Source organism: Festucalex cinctus, chromosome 9, assembly GCF_051991245.1.
Source record: "Festucalex cinctus isolate MCC-2025b chromosome 9, RoL_Fcin_1.0, whole genome shotgun sequence".
In the NCBI taxonomy this organism is placed as follows: Eukaryota; Metazoa; Chordata; class Actinopteri; order Syngnathiformes; family Syngnathidae; genus Festucalex; species Festucalex cinctus.
In genome coordinates, this window is record NC_135419.1 from 7485939 (window position 1) to 7505389 (window position 19451).

A 19451-nucleotide genomic window follows, 5' to 3' on the forward strand; every position below is an offset into this window, starting at 1 on the left:
GCCATGTTAGAATAAAATGTTCAACATGAGAAAAATCTTTAAATTGGACTACTGTATGTCTTGTTTAATAACCACACTTAAAATAAATAATAATAAAAAAAAGCCAAAATAAAATAAAATAATTTTTCTACTGAAAGTTGTTACTTACACAAACAGACAATAATTGATGTGATAGTATCAGTGATTTTAATGATTATTTGCATCAAGGTCAATCTTTCAGTGTGAGCGCGGTTCAACAAATCCAATGGAAGCTGTCCTTCAGCACCACGGAGAGAGACAAACCACCACAAGGTGCTGACTGCTTCTTTTGGTCAACCGATACGTTTTCAGTAAATAACTATTCATCCATCCCTAATTCCTCTGACTGCGACTTTTTTTTTCTGATGTTTAGTGAGAGAAGACTGACAGTGTGAATGCCAATAATTAATGGTTTGAATACTTTAGTCAGCATATTTTTTAGACTTAAAAAAAATCAATAATGGAATCACACATGCAAATAAGTATACATTGATGTTTTTTACTTCTTAAAAAATGCGAAAATAAATGTTGGCTCTGTTGTTGAAACTTGTGGAATAATTTAGGCTACTCAAAAGCTGCCTATGTACATGATAACTTTCAATTATGAAGTAGTGATATCACCAACCGAGACAACTGTATCCAAGATGATAGTGAAAGAGTAATTATTTTCAAATTGAAGTTAAAAAAAAAATAGCCAACAACATTTTACTCCATGCAAGACATCATCATTTCCACAAGGATGATCATGATATAGGTGAAGGCTTATTTCAGAAATACTCAGGACACACTTTGAATAACAGGGGACAAATAGCATAGTCTGAAAACAACAATCTGGTGAGCCAGAACAAAAGCTGATGCCAATTAACAAAACTCGTTTGACAAAGGAACCAAGTAATGAAGAACCATTTTAAAACATATATTCAAATTTACATTTCTCTCTATGACAATGTAAAAAGAATAACGCTGTCCATGGAATTTTCACAAGTGGATGAACTAAAATAAAAAGAAAAAAAAAATCACCAGTGATAAAATAAGCTCTTGCTCCGCACTCTTATTTAGCCTCCATTGTATACTTATAGGAATGACCTCAAGACATTCTTGCAGCAGCAAGTAGGAAAGTGATGAGGCATGCACATAAACCCTGAACCATAAAACTGAGACTTATCAACTACAACAACAGATTAAAACGTGAAAAATTTCACTCACCAAGGTTGACATCTGTGAAAATTCTCCTGACATCTTGTTGTCATGCGGCGTATCAGCATCAGCTCCATCCACGCTCACTAAACTTTGACTCATGGCTTGCATATTCTTCATGTCACTTTTTCTGGAGTCAGTGGTCCTGCACACCTCGTAATTGTACACATGTGGGAGGGTCCCAGTCCCCAAAGTATCCGAGTAGCGTGGCGGGTAATACGGAATGACAGGCAGGTTGGAGTGGCACAGGACGCGAGACTGTCTCCACCTGTACACTTTGACTGATATGATAAGCAGCAAGCAGGTGATGAAGAGGAAGGAGACCACAGCCAGCGCCAAGACTAAGTAAAAAGTCAGCTTGTCATTGTACTCCTTGTCGTGCATGCTAAAGTCAGTGAACTCTGACAGCACTTGAGGGAAGCTGTCCGCCACCGCCACGTTAACAATGACTGTAGCTGAACGAGAGGGCTGCCCGTTGTCCTCCACTACAACAGTCAGTCTTTGTTTGACAGCATCTTTATCAGTCACTTGGCGGACAGTTCTTATTTCTCCATTGTGGAGGCCCACTTCAAACAGCGCCCTGTCTGTGGCTTTGTGCACTTTATAGGAGAGCCAGGCGTTCTGCCCACAGTCCACATCCACGGCCACCACTTTAGTCACCAGATAGCCCACGTCTGCCGAACGAGGCACCATTTCGGCCAGCACCGAGCCGCCCGTCTGGACCGGGTACAGGACCTGAGGGGCGTTGTCGTTCTGGTCCTGGATCACCATGCGGACGCTCACGTTGCTGCTGAGGGGAGGCGAGCCTCCATCTTGTGCTCTGACAATAAATATCAGCTCTTTGATTTGCTCATAGTCATATGAGCGAACTGCACTAATAACTCCAGTTTCCGCATTTACAGACACAAACTCAGAAATTGAACTTCCTCCGATTTCACTCTGCTCCAACATGTAAGAGACACGAGCGTTCTGGTTTTCATCCGGGTCTTTGGCACTAACTCTTAGCACAGAAACACCTGGCGAGTTGTTTTCTGCAATATTAGCACTATAAAAGCTGACCGGAAACACAGGAGCATTGTCATTCACGTCTGAAACTTTCAAATTAAAAGTTCTTTCAGTGGAGAGGGGAGGAGAGCCAGCATCTGATGCAACAACTGTGATATTGTATTCTGACACAATTTCACGATCTAATTCAGCATCAGTCATCAATGCAAAGTAATTCCTCACATTGGATTTAATCCTAAATGGAACGCGACCTTCAATCGCGCACCTCACGTGACCATTTTCACCAGAATCTAAGTCTTTCACATTAATGATACCAATAGTGGTTCCTGACGGGGAATTTTCTGAGACAGGACTAGTGAAGGACATAACATTTATAACTGGGGCATTATCATTTAAATCCATGACTTCTATTTCAACTTTTGTAGAGTCAGATAATGCACCTTGATCTTTTGCTTCAACCATGAATTCAATTATTTTATCTTTCTCATAATCTACCTGTTTTACCATTGTTATAAGTCCTGAAATTTCGTCGATATGAAATAAATCTGCTATTTCTGCATTTGATTTAGAAAACGAGTATGTTACTTGTGCATTTGTACCGCTATCAGCATCCGTGGCATTCACAGTCAAAACGTGGGTACCAGTAAGTGCATTTTCAATCACTTTAGCTTTATATAAAGTTTGATTGAAAACGGGAGAATTGTCATTAGCATCTTGAATGTTAATATCAATATTTACTGTACCTGATCTCTGTGGATTCCCACCGTCTACAGCCACTAATTTTAAGGCGTGTCGCGGCTGTTCTTCTCTGTCTAAAGCTTTCTGAAGCACCATTTCTGCATGTTTTCTGCCTCCCGGACTGGCGTGTTGTTTTAAAATAAAATTATCACTCGGTGTTAAAATGTAGCTTTGCACACCGTTTGCCTCCACGTCAGCATCATGTGCGCTCTCCAAAACAAAACGAGAGCCAAGTACAGCAGACTCGCTTATTTCAAAACGCAAATGCTGGTTTTTAAATGTAGGAGTGTTGTCATTTATATCCATCACTTCGATGGTTACGGGGTGCAATTCCATGGGGTTTTCCAATAAAATCTCAAAGGTGAAGCTGCACGGCGTCACGTCTCCACACAGCTGCTCTCGATCTATCCTCTCACGGACAACCAGAAGCCCTTTGTCCGCCCTCAGCTCGACGTACTGGACGTTCTCTCCGGTCACGAGGCGGGCCCGCCCAGAACGGAGTCTTTTCAGATCCAAACCGAGATCTTGAGCCACGTTTCCGACGAGCGAGCCTTTTTTCATCTCCTCGGGGATTGAGTAGCGGATTTGTGCCTGCGTTCCGTTTAGAAAAAAACACCAAAAGACAAAGAGGCAGGCCGCACGCCGCCATATTCCTCCTCGGATCGGATGGATATCTTTACACTCCATATGGAAAATAAACTATTCCAATAAAGTGAATCAATCAAAAAATTACTTTTCAAAAACAGGCCCAATTATTTTAAGCTTATTTAGCCAACGGTCATACGTTGTTCACCCGAAGCTCTCCTGTGCCAAATGGCAGCGAGAGAGGAGGGAGCTGCACTGCATCACGCAGCAAGAAACATCCCATATCCAAAATCCATTTCACATGTAACAGCGCCCCTTTGAGGAGGATAAGTGAAACTGGCCATGTTAGAATAAAATGTTCAACATGAGAAAAATCTTTAAATTGGACTACTGTATGTCTTGTTTAATAACCACACTTAAAATAAAAAAAAAATAAAAAATAAAATAAAAAGACAAAATAAAATAAAAGTTTTTCTGCTGAAAGTTGTTACTTACACAAACAGACAATAATTGATGTGATAGTATAAGTAATTTTAATGATTATTTGCATCAAGGTCAATCTTTCAGTGTGAGCGCGGTTCAACAAATCCAATGGAAGCTGTCCTTCAGCACCACGGAGAGAGACAAACCACCACAAGGTGCTGACTGCTTCTTTTGGTCAACCGATACGTTTTCAGTAAATAACTATTCATCCATCCCTAATTCCTCTGACTGCGACTTTTTTTCTGATGTTTAGTGAGAGAAGACTGACAGTGTGAATGCCAATAATTAATGGTTTGAATACTTTAGTCAGCATATTTTTTAGACTTAAAAAAAATCAATAATGGAATCACACATGCAAATAAGTATATATTGATGTTCTTACTGCTTAAAAATGCGAAAATAAATGTTGGCTCTGTTGTTGAAACTTGTGGAATAATGTAGGCTACTCATAAGCTGCAGAATATAAATAAGCCTGCCTATATACATGATAACTTTCAATTATGAAGTAGTAATATCACCAACTGAGACAACTGTATCCAAGATGATAGTGAAAGAGTAATTATTTTCAAATTGAAGTTAAAAAAAAAATAGCCAACAACATTTTACTCCATGCAAGACATCATCATTTCCACAAGGATGATCATGATATAGGTGAAGGCTTATTTCAGAAATACTCAGGACACACTTTGAATAACAGGGGACAAATAGCATAGTCTGAAAACAACAATCTGGTGAGCCAGAACAAAAGCTGATGCCAATTAACAAAACTCGTTTGACAAAGGAACCAAGTAATGAAGAACCATTTTAAAACATATATTCAAATTTACATTTCTCTCTATGACAATGTAAAAAGAATAACGCTGTCCATGGAATTTTCACAAGTGGATAAACTAAAATAAAAAGAAAAAAAAATCACCAGTGATAAAATAAGCTCTTGCTCCACACTCTTATTTAGCCTCCATTGTATACTTATAGGAATGACCTCAAGACATTCTTGCAGCAGCAAGTAGGAAAGTGATGAGGCATGCACATACACCCTGAACCATAAAACTGAGACTTATCAACTACAACAACAGATTAAAACGTGAAAAACTTCACTCACCAAGGTTGACATCTGTGAAAAGTTTCCTGACATCTGCTTGTTGTCATGCGGCGTATCACCATCAGCTCCATCCACACTCACTAAACTTTGACTCATGGCTTGCATATTCTTCATGTCACTTTTTCTGGAGTCAGTGGTCCTGCACACCTCGTAATTGTACACATGCGGGAGGGTCCCAGTCCCCAAAGTATCCGAGTACCGCGGCGGGTAATACGGAATGACAGGCAGGTTGGAGTGGTACAGGACGCGAGACTGTCTCCACCTGTACACTTTGACTGATATGATAAGCAGCACGCAGGTGATGAAGAGGAAGGAGACCACAGCCAGCGCCAAGACTAAGTAAAAAGCCAGCTTGTCATTGTACTCCTTGTCGTGCATGCTAAAGTCAGTGAACTCTGACAGCACTTGAGGGAAGCTGTCCGCCACCGCCAAGTTAACAATGACTGTAGCTGAACGAGAGGGCTGCCCGTTGTCCTCCACTACAACAGTCAGTCTTTGTTTGACAGCATCTTTATCAGTCACTTGGCGGACAGTTCTTATTTCTCCATTGTGGAGGCCCACTTCAAACAGCGCCCTGTCTGTGGCTTTGTGCACTTTATAGGAGAGCCAGGCGTTCTGCCCACAGTCCACATCCACGGCCACCACTTTAGTCACCAGATAGCCCACGTCTGCCGAACGAGGCACCATTTCGGCCAGCACCGAGCCGCCCGTCTGGACCGGGTACAGGACCTGAGGGGCGTTGTCGTTCTGGTCCTGGATCACCATGCGGACGCTCACGTTGCTGCTGAGGGGAGGGGAGCCGCCATCTTGTGCTCTGACAATAAATATCAGCTCTTTGATTTGCTCATAGTCATATGAGCGAACTGCACTAATAACGCCACTTTCCGCATTTACAGACAGAAATTCAGAAATTGGACTTCCTCCAATTTCACTCTGCTCCAACATGTACGAGACACGAGCGTTCTGGTTTTCATCCGGGTCTTTGGCACTAACTCTTAGCACAGAAACACCTGGAGAGTTGTTTTCTGCAATATTAGCACTATAAAAGCTGACCGGAAACACAGGAGCATTGTCATTCACGTCCGAAACTTTCAAATTAAAAGTTCTTTTAGTGGAGAGGGGAGGCGAGCCAGCATCTGATGCAACAACTGTGATATTGTATTCTGACACACTTTCACGATCTAATTCAGCATCAGTCATTAATGCAAAATAATTTCTCACATTAGATTTAATCCTAAACGGAACGCGGCCTTCAATCGCGCACCTCACGTGACCATTTTCACCAGAATCTAAGTCTTTCACATTAATGATACCAATAGTGGTTCCTGACGGGGAATTTTCTGAGACAGGACTTGTGAAGGACATAACATTTATTACTGGGATATTATCATTTAAATCCATGACTTCTATTTCGACTTTAGTCGACCCACTCAACCCACCTTGATCTTTCGCTTCAACCATGAATTCTATTGTTTTGACTTTTTCAAAATCTATTAGGTTTGCTATTGATATGTGTCCTGTTATTTCGTCTATAGAAAATAAATCTGCTATTTCTGCATTTGATTGTAAAAATGAAAAAGTAACTTTTCCATATGAACCGCTATCAGCATCTGTGGCATTCACAGTCACAACGCGGGTGCCTTTTGGTGCATTTTCAATAACTTTAGCTTTATATAAAGTTTGATTGAAGATGGGAACATTATCATTCGCATCTAAAATGACAATTTCTATATTTACTGTACCTGATCTCTGTGGATTTCCGCCATCTACAGCCACTAATTTTAAGGCGAGTCGCGGCTGTTCTTCTCTGTCTAAAGCTTTCTGAAGCACCATTTCTGCATGTTTTCTTCCTCCCGGACTGGCGTGTTGTTTTAAAATAAAATTATCATTCGGTGTTAAAATGTAGCTTTGCACACCGTTTGCATCCACGTCAGCATCATGTGCACTTTCCAGAACAAAACCAGAGCCGAGCACAGCAGACTCGCTTATTTCAAAACGCAAATGATTTTTTATAAATGTGGGAGCGTTGTCATTTATATCCAACACTTCGATGGTGACGGGATGCAATTCCATGGGGTTTTCCAATAAAATCTCAAAGGTGAAGCTGCACGGCGTCACGGCTCCACACAGCTGCTCTCGATCTATCCTCTCACGGACAACCAGAAGCCCTTTGTCCGCCCTCAGCTCGACGTACTGGACGTTCTCTCCGGTCACGATGCGGGCCCGCCCAGAACGGAGTCTTTTCAGATCCAAACCGAGATCTTGAGCTACGTTTCCGACGAGCGAGCCTTTTTTCATCTCCTCGGGGATTGAGTAGCGGATTTGTGCCTGCGTTCCGTTTAGAAAAAAACACCAAAAGACAAAGAGGCAGGCCGCACGTCGCCATATTCCTCCTCGGATCGGATGAATATCTTTACACTCCATATGGAAAATAAACTGTTCCAATAAAGTGAATCAATCAAAAAATTACTTTTCAAAAACAGGCCCAATTATTTTAAGCTTATTTAGCCAACGGTCATACGTTGTTCACCCGAAGCTCTCCTGTGCCAAATGGCAGCGAGAGAGGAGGGAGCTGCACTGCATCACGCAGCAAGAAACATCCCAACATATCCAACATCCATTTCACATGTAACAGCGCCCCTTTGAGGGGGATAAGTGAAACTGGTCCTGTTAGACTAAAATTTTCAACATGGAAAAAAAAAAAAATCTTTAAATTGGCCTACTGTAACCCATGTCTTGTTTAAAAACCATCTCTAAAAAACACACTCAAACTAATTAAAAAAATGCTAAAATAAAATAAAGACTATTTTTCTACTTATAGCTCCAACTTGCACAAACAGCAAATCATTGATTTTATTTTATTTATTTTATTTAACCTTTATTTAACCAGGATAGTCCCGTTGAGATTAAGAACCTCTTTTTCAAGGGAGTCCTGGCCAAGAGGCAGCAAAACAGTTTTCATTACAGTTACAAATAAAAGTTTCACTTACAATCACATAAAAATTATATAAAACAGTTACAAATCAATGAGGCCGTCTCAAGTGCTCTTAATCTGGATCTAAAATCGTTCAATGAAACAAGTTCCGTTAGTTTCCAGTCCTTTTGCAACATGTTCCATGCAGAAGGGGCAGAGAAAACTGTACATATGAGCCAAAACCTGGTTGGGACCGTTTTAAGCCCCAGCAAAGTCAACGCTGATCATCTGCTGTGTCACAATTTTGTTGGAATACTTTATGTATTGTGCATCATCTACAACATAAAAGCTTACAAATCTTAACCGATTTGGGAGTCGAAGTAATACAAATGATGATTTGCATGAATTTTTATTCTTCATTGTGAACGCGGTTCAACAAATCCAATGGAAGATGTCCTTCAGCACCCCGGACAGAGACAAACCACCACAATGATGTTTAGTGAGAGAAGACGAACAGTGTAAATGCCAATATTGAATGATCTAAATAATTTAGTAGGCTGCGTATTTTGAATTTTTAAACCGACCCCAATTAATCATGGAATGACACCTGCCTATAAGTACATATACATATTTGTACTGCTTAAAAATGCGTAAAATACACGTTTGTTGTTGAAACTTGTAGAATAATGAAATGTAGGCTATACTCATACCATAAAAGCTGTGAAATATAGGTCCTACTTGATTACTTTCAAAGAAGTGATATCGCCTCTAACAGAGACAATGGAATGCTCAATTCAAGAGAAAGGATAATTATTTTCAAAATTAAGTCACGAATAACCAACAACATACTCCATGCATGACATCATATTTTCTGATAAGGATGAACATGATATAGCTGAAGACTTATTTCAGTAATACTCAGGACACACTGCAGGGGAAATATAGTCCACTCTAATTTTATGGTGTGCCAGAATAACAAGGACAACAATTAACAACAAAACTAATTCAACAAAGAAAACAAATGAGAGTCTAAAAAAGAACAATTTAAAACCATATATTTCCTTTATCATTTCCTAATTTTCAATGCAAAAATGAAAACACTAATATAATTTTAGTGAATTACAATTCAAAATTAAAAAAAAAAAAATCACGAGTTATCAAATAAGCTCATGATCCACTCTTATTTAGCCTCCAATGTATATTTTGTCTATTAGAATGGCTTCAAGACATCCTTGCAGCAGCAAGTAGGCTAAATGGACAGTGATGAGGCATGTACATACACCGTGAACCATACAACTTTGAGATTGAGACTTGTTGGGTTTAAACATGTGAAAAACTTGACTCACCATGGTTGACATCTGTGAAAAGTTTCCTGACATCTGCTTGTTGTCATGCGGCGTATCAGCATCAGCTCCATCCACACTCACTAAACTTTGACTCATGGCTTGCATATTCTTCATGTCACTTTTTCTGGAGTCAGTGGTCCTGCACACCTCGTAATTGTACACATGCGGGAGGGTCCCAGTCCCCAAAGTATCCGAGTACCGCGGCGGGTAATACGGAATGACAGGCAGGTTGGTGTGGCACAGGACACGAGCCTGTCTCCACCTGTACACTTTGACTGATATGATAAGCAGCAAGCAGGTGATGAAGAGGAAGGAGACCACAGCCAGCGCCAAGACTAAGTAAAAAGTCAGCTTGTCATTGTACTCCTTGTCGTGCATGCTAAAGTCAGTGAACTCTGACAGCACTTGAGGGAAGCTGTCCGCCACCGCCACGTTAACAATGACTGTAGCTGAACGAGAGGGCTGCCCGTTGTCCTCCACTACAACAGTCAGTCTTTGTTTGACAGCATCTTTATCAGTCACTTGGCGGACAGTTCTTATTTCTCCATTGTGGAGGCCCACTTCAAACAGCGCCCTGTCTGTGGCTTTGTGCACTTTATAGGAGAGCCAGGCGTTCTGCCCACAGTCCACATCCACGGCCACCACTTTAGTCACCAGATAGCCCACGTCTGCCGAACGAGGCACCATTTCGGCCAGCACCGAGCCGCCCGTCTGGACCGGGTACAGGACCTGAGGGGCGTTGTCGTTCTGGTCCTGGATCACCATGCGGACTGTGGCCACAGAACTCAGTGGAGGTGATCCGGAATCACGGGCAGTGATGTTGAAGTCAAATGACTTGATTTGTTCATAATCAAATGACTTTATTGCGTGGATGACACCATTCTCTGCATTGACTGAGACAAAAGAGGACACAGCTACTCCATGAACTTCCTTCTCTTCCAGGAAGTAAGACACTCGAGCATTCTGGCCCCAGTCAGCATCACTAGCACTTACAGTAAACACGGACAAACCAGGAGAGTTGTTCTCTGGTACAATCTTACTGTATTCTGACCGTTGGAATTTGGGTGGGTTGTCATTCACATCCGATATTTTAACATTGATGTTTTTACTACTTGACAGAGGTGGAGAGCCTTGGTCAGTAACTGTTATGGTGACATTATATTCAGGGATACTTTCTCTGTCTAAAAAGTTTTCAGTCACTATGGTGTAATATCCTGTTGATGAAGACTCAATTTTAAAAGGGACGTCATCATTAATGGAACACTTGACAACACCGTTGCCCTCAGAGTCTTTATCATTTACATTAAAAACAGCCACAGTTGTACCTGGGGGAGAATCCTCAGGTATGGATTGAGAAAATGACATGATCTCTATGGTAGGGATATTGTCATTTTCATCAAGTATGTTAAGAATAACCTTACATGTATCTGTGTAACCTCCATGATCACTTGCATGGATGTTTAATTCGTAGCTCTTTGATTTTTCAAAATCTACTTTACCGCCAGTTTTAATCTCTCCTGTTTTAGCATTTATATTAAAAAGTTGATTTTCCTCTTTGGTAATATGAGGAATGGAGTAAGTGACGTCACCATTTAGGCCTGCATCATCATCGTTTGCACGAACAATGGTGATCAATGTTCCTACAGGTGAATTTTCTGGCACATCTACCTTATAAACAGGTTGACTGCACACTGGTGCGTTATCGTTTGCATCCAGAACAGTGATTTGAATTCTCACCGTCCCTGATCTATGTGGCTCACCACCGTCGGAAGCAACCAGCATGAGTGTGAGACTCTCCTCTCTTTCTCGGTCTAAAGGCTTCTGCAAAACCATTTCAATAACCTTTTTTCCAGTTGGTGTATTTTGTATTTCCAATTTAAAAAATTCTGATGGTTTTAGTGCATATATTTGAATATCATTCATAGCAACATCAGGGTCGGCTGCATTTGCAAGAGAGAAACGAGTGCCCGGTGTGACACTTTCAGCGATTTTCAAATTAATTTCAGACTGTGGGAAGGACGGACTGTTGTCATTAATGTCCACAACCTCCACCGTTACACGATAAAGCTGAATTGGGTTTTCTAAAATGACGTCGAAAGTGAAGCTGCAGGGCGTCGTCTTTCCACAAAGCTCCTCTCGGTCGATGCTCTCTTTAATCACAAGTGTGCCTTTGTCTCGCTTTAAATCAACATACTGTCGATCTTCTTTGGTTATAATACGGGCTTTACCTGCCACGAGTCTTCCCACATCCAAACCCAAATCTCTCGCAATATTTCCAACAAAAGAGCCTTCTGCCTGTTCCTCCGGTATGGAATAGCGAGCCTGTCCAGTCACGGAGCGCAGCTCACGGAGACAAAGAATGACAAACAGTGTGCGCCATCCGCCTCTGACAGCGCACATCCACATACAAGCCATCGTGAATCCAAAAATATTCCGAGCAGATGCCTTTAAAATAAAAACAAGTGCTCTTCAAATTATATGATCCACAAATAAGCACGATGATCCACGGAAAATATCTTTCTTCAAATGGCGGCAAGTCCGTCTTTTTTCTGAGCAACGAAGCACGAAAAGGAGACCAAGAGGAGGACTCCTGCACGGACTCGTTTCACTCAAATTCAATGACGTGTCACCAGCGGCGCCCAGAGCATTTTCACAGTAGTGCAACTTCATATTATTGGTGTTTATTAAAATGATATGGTAAGACGTGCCTGGGGAAGTATAAGTTTTCAAATCAAATGCATGAGGGAAAATAACTTCAACCAGTTAACTTTCTTTTGTAAAATTTTCAGGACTAAATGATTTTACTAATACCATAAGATATCATGTTTTTGTTTGTGTTTTTAAACCACTGACCTTTTTTAATATTTAACTATAACGTATTTACCGGTCCTTTGCTATTGTAGTCAGTGTAGCCCGCAGTGGATTATTGTGAACTATTTTTTAAAATATGAACAAACATGCATTGGCCGATATCTACAATTTTTCTATGAGTATTAAAATCAAGATGAGACAACATGTAACAACATAACTGCAGTACATAATTGGGACTTGTTGGGAAAAGTTAGATGCAGGGAGCGAATTCACAAATTTCAAACAGCTTCAGCACCATGGACAACGACACAAATCTCCAACGACAATAAAAGTCAACGGGAAAGTAGGTCAAATTATGAAAATGTCAGCATTTGTCAGACATTTCACACTTCAAATTCCCCTCACAAACCCATACTCTCCCAAAAAAGATGAATTATTGCAATTTAACTTTTGTGTGTTGCTAATTAATTCAGAGAACGCAAGTTTAATTTAAAATAAAAATCCATATTGGAATTATTCCGTTTTCACACATTTTTTTTTTTCAAATTCCAAAATGACTGAAAAACATGTTGACCTTTTCCAGGGTCACTTTTCTCAAGAAGACGCCAAACACTAAATGAAAAATTCTGATTCCAAGTAGAGAAAAGAGTGAAGCATTTCACTTACCAAAGTTGACATCTGTGAAAAGTTTCCTGACGTCTGCTTGTTGTCATGCGGCGTATCAGCATCAGCTCCATCCACACTCACTAAACTTTGACTCATGGCGTGCATATTCTTCATGTCACTTTTTCTGGAGTCGGTGGTCCTGCACACCTCATAATTGTACACGTGTGGGAGGGTCCCAGTCCCCAAAGTATCCGAGTACCGCGGCGGGTAATACGGAATGACAGGCAGGTTGGAGTGGCACAGGACGCGAGACTGTCTCCACCTATACACTTTGACTGATATGATAAGCAGCAAGCAGGTGATGAAGAGGAAGGAGACCACAGCCAGCGCCAAGACTAAGTAAAAAGTCAGCTTGTCATTGTACTCCTTGTCGTGCATGCTAAAGTCAGTGAACTCTGACAGCACTTGAGGGAAGCTGTCCGCCACCGCCACGTTAACAATGACTGTAGCTGAACGAGAGGGCTGCCCGTTGTCCTCCACTACAACAGTCAGTCTTTGTTTGACAGCATCTTTATCAGTCACTTGGCGGACAGTTCTTATTTCTCCATTGTGGAGGCCCACTTCAAACAGCGCCCTGTCTGTGGCTTTGTGCACTTTATAGGAGAGCCAGGCGTTCTGCCCACAGTCCACATCCACGGCCACCACTTTAGTCACCAGATAGCCCACGTCTGCCGAACGAGGCACCATTTCGGCCAGCACCGAGCCGCCCGTCTGGACCGGGTACAGGACCTGAGGGGCGTTGTCGTTCTGGTCCTGGATCACCATGCGGACTGTGGCCACAGAACTCAGTGGAGGGGATCCGGAGTCACGAGCAGTAATGTTAAAGTCGAATGACTTGATTTGTTCAAAATCAAATGATTTGATTGCATGGATGACACCATTCTCCGCATTGACTGAGACAAAAGAGGACACAGCTACTCCATTAACTTCTTTCTCCTCCAGAAAGTAAGACACTCGAGCGTTCTGGCCCCAGTCAGCATCAGTAGCACTTACAGTAAACACGGACAAACCAGGAGAGTTGTTCTCTGGTACAATCTTACTGTATTCTGACTGTTGGAATTTGGGTGCATTGTCATTCACATCAGATATTTTAACATTGATGTTTTTACTACTTGACAGAGGTGGAGAGCCTTGGTCAGTAACTGTTATGGTGACATTATATTCAGGGACACTTTCTCTGTCTAAAAAGTTTTCAGTCACGACAGTGTAGTAACCTGTTAGAGAAGACTCAATTTTAAAAGGGACGTCATCATTAATGAAACACTTGACAACACCGTTGCCCTCAGAGTCTTCATCATTTACATTAAAAACAGCGACAGTTGTACCTGGTGGTGAATCCTCAGGTATGGATTGAGAAAATGACATCAACTTAATAGTGGGGACATTGTCATTCTCGTCAATTATGTTCACAATAACTTTACATGTATCTGTAAATCCTCCATGGTCACTTGCCTGGACGTTTATTTCATAGCTCTTGGATTTCTCAAAATCTAATTTACTGCCAATTTTAAGCTCTCCCGTATTCACATTGACATTAAAAAATTGTGCTTCCTCTTTTGTAATATGAGGAATAGAATAAGTGACGTCACCATAGAGGCCTGCATCAGCATCGTTAGCTCTTACAGTCGTGATCAATGTTCCAGCAGGTGAATTTTCTGTCACATCTACCTTATAAACAGGTTGCGTGCACACTGGTGCGTTATCATTTGCATCCAACACAGTGATTTGAATTCTTACAGTCCCTGATCTATGTGGCTCACCACCATCTGAAGCAATCAAAATGAGTGTGAGGCTCTCCTCTTTTTCCCGGTCTAATGGTTTCTGCAAAACCATTTCTATAATGATTCTTCCATTTTGTTGGTTTTGTATTTCCAATTTAAAATCATTCTGTGGTTTAAGAGTGTATCTCTGAATGTCATTAATCGCAACATCAGGGTCTGCTGCATTCGCTAAAGAGAAACGCGTGCCCACTGCAGCATTTTCAACTATTTTTAAATACATTTCAGAATGAGGGAAGGACGGACTGTTGTCATTAATGTCCACGACCTCCACCGTTACACGATAAAGCTGAATTGGGTTTTCTAAAATGACGTCGAAAGTGAAGCTGCAGGGCGTCGTCTTTCCACAAAGCTCCTCTCGGTCGATGCGCTCTTTAATCTCAAGTGTGCCTTTGTCTCGCTTTAAATCAACATACTGTCGATCTTCTTTGGTTATAATACGAGCTTTACCTGCCACGAGTCTGCCCACGTCCAAGCCCAAATCTTTTGCAATATTTCCAACAAAAGAGCCTTCTGCCTGCTCCTCCGGTATGGAATAGCGAGCCTGTCCAGTCACGGAGCGCAGCTCACAGAGACAAAGAATGACAAACAGTGTGCGCCATCCGCCTCTGACAGCGCACATCCACATACAAGCCATCGTGAATCCCAAAAAATATTCCGAGCAGATTCCTTTAAAATAAAAACAAGTGCTCTTCAAATTATATGATCCACAAATAAACACGATGATCCAAGGAAAATATCTCTCTTCAAATGGCGGCAAGTCCGTCGTTTTTCTGAGCAACGAAGCACGAAAAGGAGCCCAAGAGGAGGACTCCAGCACGGACTCGTTTCACTCAAATTCAATGACGTGTCACCAGCGGCGCCCAGAGCATTTTCACAGTAGTGCAACTCCATATTATTGGTGTTTATTAAAATGATATGGTAAGACGTGCCTGGGGAAGTATAAGTTTTCAAATCAAATGCATGAGGGAAAAGAACTTCAACCAGTTAACTTTCTTTTGTAAAATTTTCAGGACTAAATGATTTTACTAATACCATAAGATATCATGTTTTTGTTTGTGTTTTTAAACCACTGACCTTTTTTAATATTTAACTATAACGTATTTACCGGTCCTTTGCTATTGTAGTCAGTGTAGCCCGCAGTGGATTATTGTGAACTATTTTTTAAAATATGAACAAACATGCATTGGCCGATATCTACAATTTTTCTATGAGTATTCAAATCAAGATGAGACAACATGTAACAACATAACTGCAGTACATAATTGGGACTTGTTGGGAAAAGTTAGATGCAGGGAGCGAATTCACAAATTTCAAACAACTTCAGCACCATGGACAACGACACAAATCTCCAACGACAATAAAAGTCAACGGGAAAGTAGGTCAAATTATGAAAATGTCAGCATTTGCCAGACATTTCACACTTCAAATTCCCCTCACCAACCCATACTCTCCCAAAAAAGATGAATTATTGCAATTTAACTTTTGTGTGTTGCTAATTAATTCAGAGAACGCAAGTTTAATTTAAAATAAAAATCCATATTGGAATTGTTCCGTTTTCACACATTTTTTTTTTTCAAATTCCAAAATGATTGAAAAACATGTTGACCTTTTCCAGGGTCTCATTTCTCAAGATGAGGCCAAACACTAAATTAAAAATTCTGATTCCAAGTAGAAAAAACAGTGAAGCATTTCACTTACCAAAGTTGACATCTGTGAAAAGTTTCCTGACGTCTGCTTGTGCTCATGTGTCGTGTCAGCATCAGCTCCATCCACACTCACTAAACTTTGACTCATGGCGTGCATATTCTTCATGTCACTTTTTCTGGAGTCAGTCGTCCTGCACACCTCATAATTGTACACATGCGGGAGGGTCCCCGTCCCCAAAGTATCCGAGTACCGCGGCGGGTAATACGGAATGACAGGCAGGTTGGAGTGGTACAGGACGCGAGACTGTCTCCACCTGTACACTTTGACTGATATGATAAGCAGCAAGCAGGTGATGAAGAGGAAGGAGACCACAGCCAGCGCCAAGACTAAGTAAAAAGTCAGCTTGTCATTGTACTCCTTGTCGTGCATGCTAAAGTCAGTGAACTCTGACAGCACTTGAGGGAAGCTGTCCGCCACCGCCACGTTAACAATGACTGTAGCTGAACGAGAGGGCTGCCCGTTGTCCTCCACTACAACAGTCAGTCTTTGTTTGACAGCATCTTTATCAGTCACTTGGCGGACAGTTCTTATTTCTCCATTGTGGAGGCCCACTTCAAACAGCGCCCTGTCTGTGGCTTTGTGCACTTTATAGGAGAGCCAGGCGTTCTGCCCACAGTCCACATCCACGGCCACCACTTTAGTCACCAGATAGCCCACGTCTGCCGAACGAGGCACCATTTCGGCCAGCACCGAGCCGCCCGTCTGGACCGGGTACAGGACCTGAGGGGCGTTGTCGTTCTGGTCCTGGATCACCATGCGGACTGTGGCCACAGAACTCAGTGGAGGGGATCCGGAGTCACGAGCAGTAATGTTAAAGTTAAAAGACTTGATTTGTTCATAATCAAATGATTTAACTGCGTGGATGACACCATTCTCCGCATTGACTGAGACAAAAGAGGACACAGCTACTCCATGAACTTCTTTCTCCTCCAGGAAGTAAGACACTCGAGCGTTCTGGCCCCAGTCTGCATCACTAGCACTGACAGTAAACACGGACAAACCAGGAGAGTTGTTCTCTAGTACAATCTTACTGTATTCTGACTGTTGGAATTTGGGTGGGTTGTCATTCACATCCGATATTTTAACATTTATGTTTTTACTACTTGACAGAGGTGGAGAGCCTTGATCAGATACTGTTATGGTGACATTATATTCAGGGACACTTTCTCTATCTAAGAAGTTTTCAGTCACTATGGTGTAATATCCTGTTGATGAAGACTCAATTTTAAAAGGGACGTCATCATTTATAGAACACTTGACAACACCGTTGCCCTCAGAGTCTTTGTCATTTACATTAAAAACAGCAACAGTTGTACCTGGGGGAGAATCCTCAGGAATGGATTGAGAAAATGACATCAGTTCTATTGTGGGGACATTGTCATTTTTATCAATTATGTTAACAATAACTTTACATGTATCTGTGTAACCTCCATGATCACTAGCATGGATGTTTAATTCATAACTCTTTGATTTCTCGAAATCTAATATGCCAGTTATTTTAATCTCTCCCGTTTTATCATTTACATCAAACAACTGTTCTGTTTCTTTCGTGGCGCGAGTGGAGTATGTGACGTCACCATAGAGGCCAGCATCAGCGTCGTTTGCGCTAACAGTCGTGATCAATGTTCCTGCAAGTGAATTTTCTGGCACATCTACTTTATAAACAGGTTGAGTGCACACTGGTGCGTTATCGTTTGCATCCAACACAGTGATTTGAATTCTCACCGTCCCTGATCTATGTGGCTCACCACCGTCTGAAGCAATCAACATGAGTGTGAGACTCTCCTCTCGCTCTCGGTCTAAAGGCTTCTGTAAAACCATTTCGATAACCTTTCCTCCATTTTGTTGATTTTGGATTTCCAATTTAAAATTATTTGAAGGTTTAAGTGTATATTTCTGAATATCATTAATACCAACATCAGGGTCATCCGCATTCTCGAGAGAGAGACGAGTGCCCATTGCAGCATTTTCAATAATTTTCAAATTAATTTCAGACTGAGGGAAAGACGGACTGTTGTCATTAATGTCCACGACCTCCACTGTCACACGATAAAGCTGAATTGGGTTTTCTAAAATGACGTCGAAAGTGAAGCTGCAGGGCGTCGTCTTTCCACAAAGCTCCTCTCGGTCGATGCGCTCTTTAATCACAAGTGTGCCTTTGTCTCGCTTTAAATCAACATACTGTCGATCTTCTTTTGTTATAATACGAGCTTTACCTGCCACGAGTCTGCCCACGTCCAAGCCCAAATCTCTCGCAATATTTCCAACAAAAGAGCCTTCTGCCTGCTCCTCCGGTATGGAATAGCGAGCCTGTCCAGTCACGGAGCGCAGCTCACGGAGACAAAGAATGACAAACAGTGTGCGCCATCCGCCTCTGACGGCGCACATCCACATACAAGCCATCGTGAATCCAAAAAAATATCTTCCGAGCAGATTCCTTTAAAATAAAAACAAGTACTCTTCAAATTAGATGATCCACAAATAAACACGGTGATCCACGGAAAATATCTCTCTTCAAATGGCGGCCAGTCCGTCGTTTTTCTCATCAACGAAGCACGAAAAGGAGACCAAGACAAGAAGGACTGCACGGACTCGTTTCACTCAAATTCAATGACGTGTCACTAGCGGCGCCCAGAGCATTTTCACAGTAGTGCAACTCCATATTATTGGTGTTTATTAAAATAATATGGTAAGACGTGCCTGGGGAAGTATAAGTTTTCAAATGAAATGCATGAGGGAAAATAACTTCAACCAGTTAACTTTCTTTTATAACATTTTCAGGACTAAATGATTTTACTAATACCATAAGTTATCATGTTTTTGTTTTTAAACCACTGACCTTTTTTAATATTTTACTATAACGTATTTACCGGTCCTTTGTTATTGTAGTCAGTGTAGCCCGCAGTGGATTATTGTGAACTATTTTTTAACATATGAACAAACATGCATTGGCCGATATCTACATTTTTCAATGAGTATTAAAATCAAGATGAGACAACGTGTAACAACATAACTGCAGTACATAATTGGGACTTGTTGGGAAAACTTATATGCAGGGAGCGAATTCACAAATTTCAAAAAGCTTCAGCACCATGGAC

General features: G+C 41.4%; 2 protein-coding genes across 25 annotated transcripts in view; both read right to left on the reverse strand.

Moving 5' to 3' along the window:
* The window catches only part of LOC144025487 (protocadherin gamma-A12-like), a 223696-nt gene that overhangs the window by 123197 nt on the left and 81048 nt on the right, over positions 1-19451 (reverse strand). For 2 of the 24 annotated variants that reach the window (XM_077531586.1, XM_077531564.1), the window contains exon 1: positions 16345-18762. The exons of 21 other annotated variants lie outside the window; for them this stretch is intronic. In XM_077531586.1, the coding sequence (XP_077387712.1) occupies positions 16345-18756 (2412 nt within the window). In that variant the 5' untranslated portion in view covers positions 18757-18762. Of the gene's footprint in view, positions 1-9388; positions 11825-16344; positions 18763-19451 lie in introns of those variants that run through there. One more of the 24 variants, XM_077531562.1, reaches the window with a different exon arrangement.
* LOC144026232 (protocadherin beta-8-like) lies at positions 3748-7812 on the reverse strand. Its single transcript, XM_077532822.1, has 3 exons — positions 7173-7812; positions 5129-5900; positions 3748-3798 (listed from the first exon to the last, which is right to left on the reverse strand). Exons 1-3 carry the CDS (start codon positions 7550-7552, stop codon positions 3748-3750), a joined length of 1203 nt encoding a protein of 400 aa, XP_077388948.1. The 5' UTR covers positions 7553-7812.